The sequence below is a fragment of the Gossypium raimondii genome, chromosome 13, assembly GCF_025698545.1.
Source record: "Gossypium raimondii isolate GPD5lz chromosome 13, ASM2569854v1, whole genome shotgun sequence".
NCBI lineage: Eukaryota > Viridiplantae > Streptophyta > Magnoliopsida > Malvales > Malvaceae > Gossypium > Gossypium raimondii.
The window spans coordinates 19632970-19636693 of NC_068577.1; the positions used below are offsets into that span (position 1 = coordinate 19632970).

Genomic DNA, 3724 nt, shown 5'->3' on the forward strand with positions numbered 1-3724 from the left:
CTTGACTCAAGAATCTTAAGAAATTTCAGAATATTTTTGGCTACTCTTATGAATAATTTCGGGTGAAAAGAGAGAGTATTTTGAGAAGAAAATTTATTGAATCTATTCTCTAATAATAGATCTTTAAAACCATGCAAAGAAAGCTCTCTAATTTGATGTAAATGGTATTAAAAGTAGGCTAGATGCATTGTGTTTAAAACTTAAACAACGCACTAGAAATTTAAAAATTGGGAAATTTGCCTAATAGCCACTCCTACATTTCCTTACTTTACTAACTGATCCTTTCTCTCAAAAATTTTGAATTTAAAGGCCTATTTGACAAATAAATACTCCAAAATTTTCCTTATTTTATAATTAAATCCAATTTAATTAATATTTAAATTTAACTTAAATTAACCCCAATAAAAATTATTTTAAAATTCTTTTTCAATCCAAATTAATTATTTTCACTAATAATTATTTAATTACTTTAAGAATAATTTTCCAAAAATATTTTTACTGTTTTAGATTATTGTTTAATCGATTTTAGATGAAATTGACCTCCTAAATTAAATTAAAAATGACTATTAACCAGATAAATTCCTAAATTCACACTCAAAACCTGAAAAATATACCTAGAACTACTAGACTCGATTAAGGGATATTACAACATTCCCCCTCTAAAACGAAATTCCATCCTCGAAATTTTACTTGAATCAAACAAGTACGTATATTGACGTTTCATCACATCTTCCGATTCCCAGATGGCTTCTTTTATTTTATGGTTGCGCCACAAAACTTTCACCAACGGAACCGTCTAGCACCTTAACCTCACGATCTAAGACTGCAACTGGTTCCTCCTTGTACAAAAGGTCAGACCTAATCTCGATCTCCTTAACCAGCACAACGTGAGAAGGATCAGATCGATACTTTCGTAGAATGGAAACATGCAATACGTCGTGAATACGATCCAGCTAAGGCGACAGTAACATACAATAAGCAACCGGTTGATCCTCTCTGTAACTTCGTAAGGGCCAATGAATCTCGGACTGACCTTACCTTTCTACTCAAACCTCAGAACTTTCTTCCACGGTGAAACCTTCCAGAAGACCTTATCCCCGACCTAATATTCGATGTTTCAACGTCTCACGTCAACGTAAGACTTCTGCCGATCAGAAGTAGCTTTTAACCGATCACAAACAAGTCCACCTTATCCTAAATTTCCAGAACTAACTCCGGACCCAAGTTCCTCTTCTCCTCCATATCGAACCAACAAAGAGGAGTCCTATACCTCCGACCATACAAAGCCTCGAATGGTGCCATATGAATACTCTTTTGGAAGCTATTATTATAAACAAAATCAGCTAACAGCAAGTGACAATCCCAGCTACCTCCAAAGTTGATAACACAACTACAGAGCATGTCCTCAAGAACCTGAATCACCTTCTCCAATTGTCCATCGAACTGCGGATGATAAGCTGAACTAAAATGAATCTCCGAACCCAAAGCTTCATGTAGCGCCTTCCAAAATCTTCAAGCAAACTGTGGATCCCAGTCTAATATAATCGAAACAGAAACTCCATAAAGATGAACAATCTTTTGGATATAGAGCTCAGCTAATTGATTCAAATTGAATGTCATACAAACAAGCAGAAAGTGAGCAGACTTTAGAAATCTATCTACAATCACTCAGACCAAATCTTTACGAGTCGGAGTCAAAGGGAAACCCGAAACGAAATTCATCGTAATCCGTTCCCATTTCCACTTAAGAATTTGAATAGGTTGAAGCAAACTAGATGGATATTAATGCTCGACTTTTACTTTTTGACAAACAAAACATCTCGCAACAAAGTCGGCAACATCCTTCTTCAACCAAATCCATGAATATAAAACCAGAAGGTCCTGAGGCATCTTGTTTCTACCGGGATGTATAGCATAAGGGATGCTATATGCCTCGATAAGAATCAAGAGCCTCAGATCCTCATCTTTCGGAACACATAAGTGACATCAGAAACACAAAACACCATCAAAGTTAAGATCAAAATCCCCCTGAACATCTGACTCAACCTGACGAAGCTGACGAGCCAAACTCTCATCAAAAGGCTGACGCTCATGAATCTGCTATGAAAACACCAGTGACGCCTAAAGTTCAGCCAACAAACCACCATTCTTCGAAGCAGATAGCATCGCAAACATAGCACTCAAATCAACTAGAGACTTTCGACTCAGAGCATCTGCAACTACGTTCGCCTTCCCTGGATTGTAACACCCTACACTTGGCCCAGATGTTATGGCCGAATTTGGTGTGTCACATTGAAGTGTTTTTCGAAAACCATGTTTTCATTAAAAACCCTTCTTGAAAATTTCGAACTTCTAGCCATTTAAAACATGTATAAAACCTCAGTTTGCGTTTGTTTATTTTTAATCGAGGTTTATTTAAAAGTTATTACTTTCAAAACCTTATTGTTACAGAAGATTAATTTAAAGTAAATGATTTAGGAAAACGTGATATTTAAAAATTGAGGTGCAAAAACGTAATGTTAGAAAATAGTTATTGTTTGGGAAAACTGTGTTCTACTTCTAGCAGATATAAATCACAATCACATCAAATCCCAAATTTAAAATCCAAAAATTATAGAGGCCTTATTACAACTCGAATCAAAATCAAAGTGCTTTAGTAAATGAGCAAAACATAATAAAACATGTACAGTTGTGTGGCCCTTTCCGAGTCACCCGCGGCTCCAAATCACCTAAAGCTGGGGATTACTTGCACAGTTAGACAGAAGGGTGAGTTTGTGAAAACTTAGTGTATAATCCATTATAATGCAATGAGTCAGATATACGGAATGCAGAAACAGACTGGGCCTGAGCCCATCACTGGCATAGTATCAGGTGAGCCTTAGCCCATTAACAGAACCAGGTGGACCTAAGCCCATTAGACAATCAGTATCAGATGTAGATATGCAGACAGAAATCCAGCCCAATCCAACCAATACACCACCCATACTAACCAACACACCATGTGGGGATAAAATTGACCCACCCAGCCAACACACTAAGCTTAGCGTCGGTTACGACACTAAGTCTACAGAACAACACGACACCATAGACAAAATGGCTAAAAGCCATAAGTATCATAGCAACGCTGCTAGTTAACAGAATTGCTAAGAGCCATAAGCAGAAAGGCATAAGCCTTGAATAGAATTGCTACAAGCCTTACACTTCCTCCGTCAATATTAACCCAACCCCATGCAGGATGGCATGCCATAGTAACATACGTGAATGCAAGATGTCATGCTCAGTATCAGACATATAACTTTCATACATACGTTAGTCAACCTACCACTAGGGGTGTAACGGTCATGTCGTTAGCTAGGGGTAAAACGATAATTTTACCCTTGGAGGTATTTTGGTCATTTTACCTTTTGAGGGTATTTCAGTCATTTAACCACCTTTCTGAAGGCCTATAGTCACCTCAAGCGACACAGATAACCTAACAAGTCATAACGGTGCAAATGGGCCCAAGGCCCATATTCGACCCAAGTGGGCCCACATGCTCGTGTGGCCAATTTAGCCTAAATTTAGTCACGACTATGCGAACTACATAGTCCTGTCTAGTATTTGTCACTTAAAGTAGATTTTATTCATGTGGGGCACACGAGCCCATTTGGCCCACACAACCCATTTTAACCCAACGAGGCCGATAACGGCCCAAGAGCACGAGAACGCTCATGGTGGCCTCTAC

General features: G+C 38.1%; 1 protein-coding gene across 1 annotated transcript; it reads right to left on the reverse strand.

Moving 5' to 3' along the window:
* Positions 1 to 758: 758 nt before the first annotated feature.
* On the reverse strand, positions 759 to 2984 carry LOC105781431 (uncharacterized). The gene is made up of 5 exons (XM_012605973.1): positions 2897 to 2984; positions 1801 to 1964; positions 1423 to 1535; positions 1210 to 1321; positions 759 to 953 (listed from the first exon to the last, which is right to left on the reverse strand). Exons 1-5 carry the CDS (start codon positions 2982 to 2984, stop codon positions 759 to 761), a joined length of 672 nt encoding a protein of 223 aa, XP_012461427.1.
* Positions 2985 to 3724: the final 740 nt, after the last annotated feature.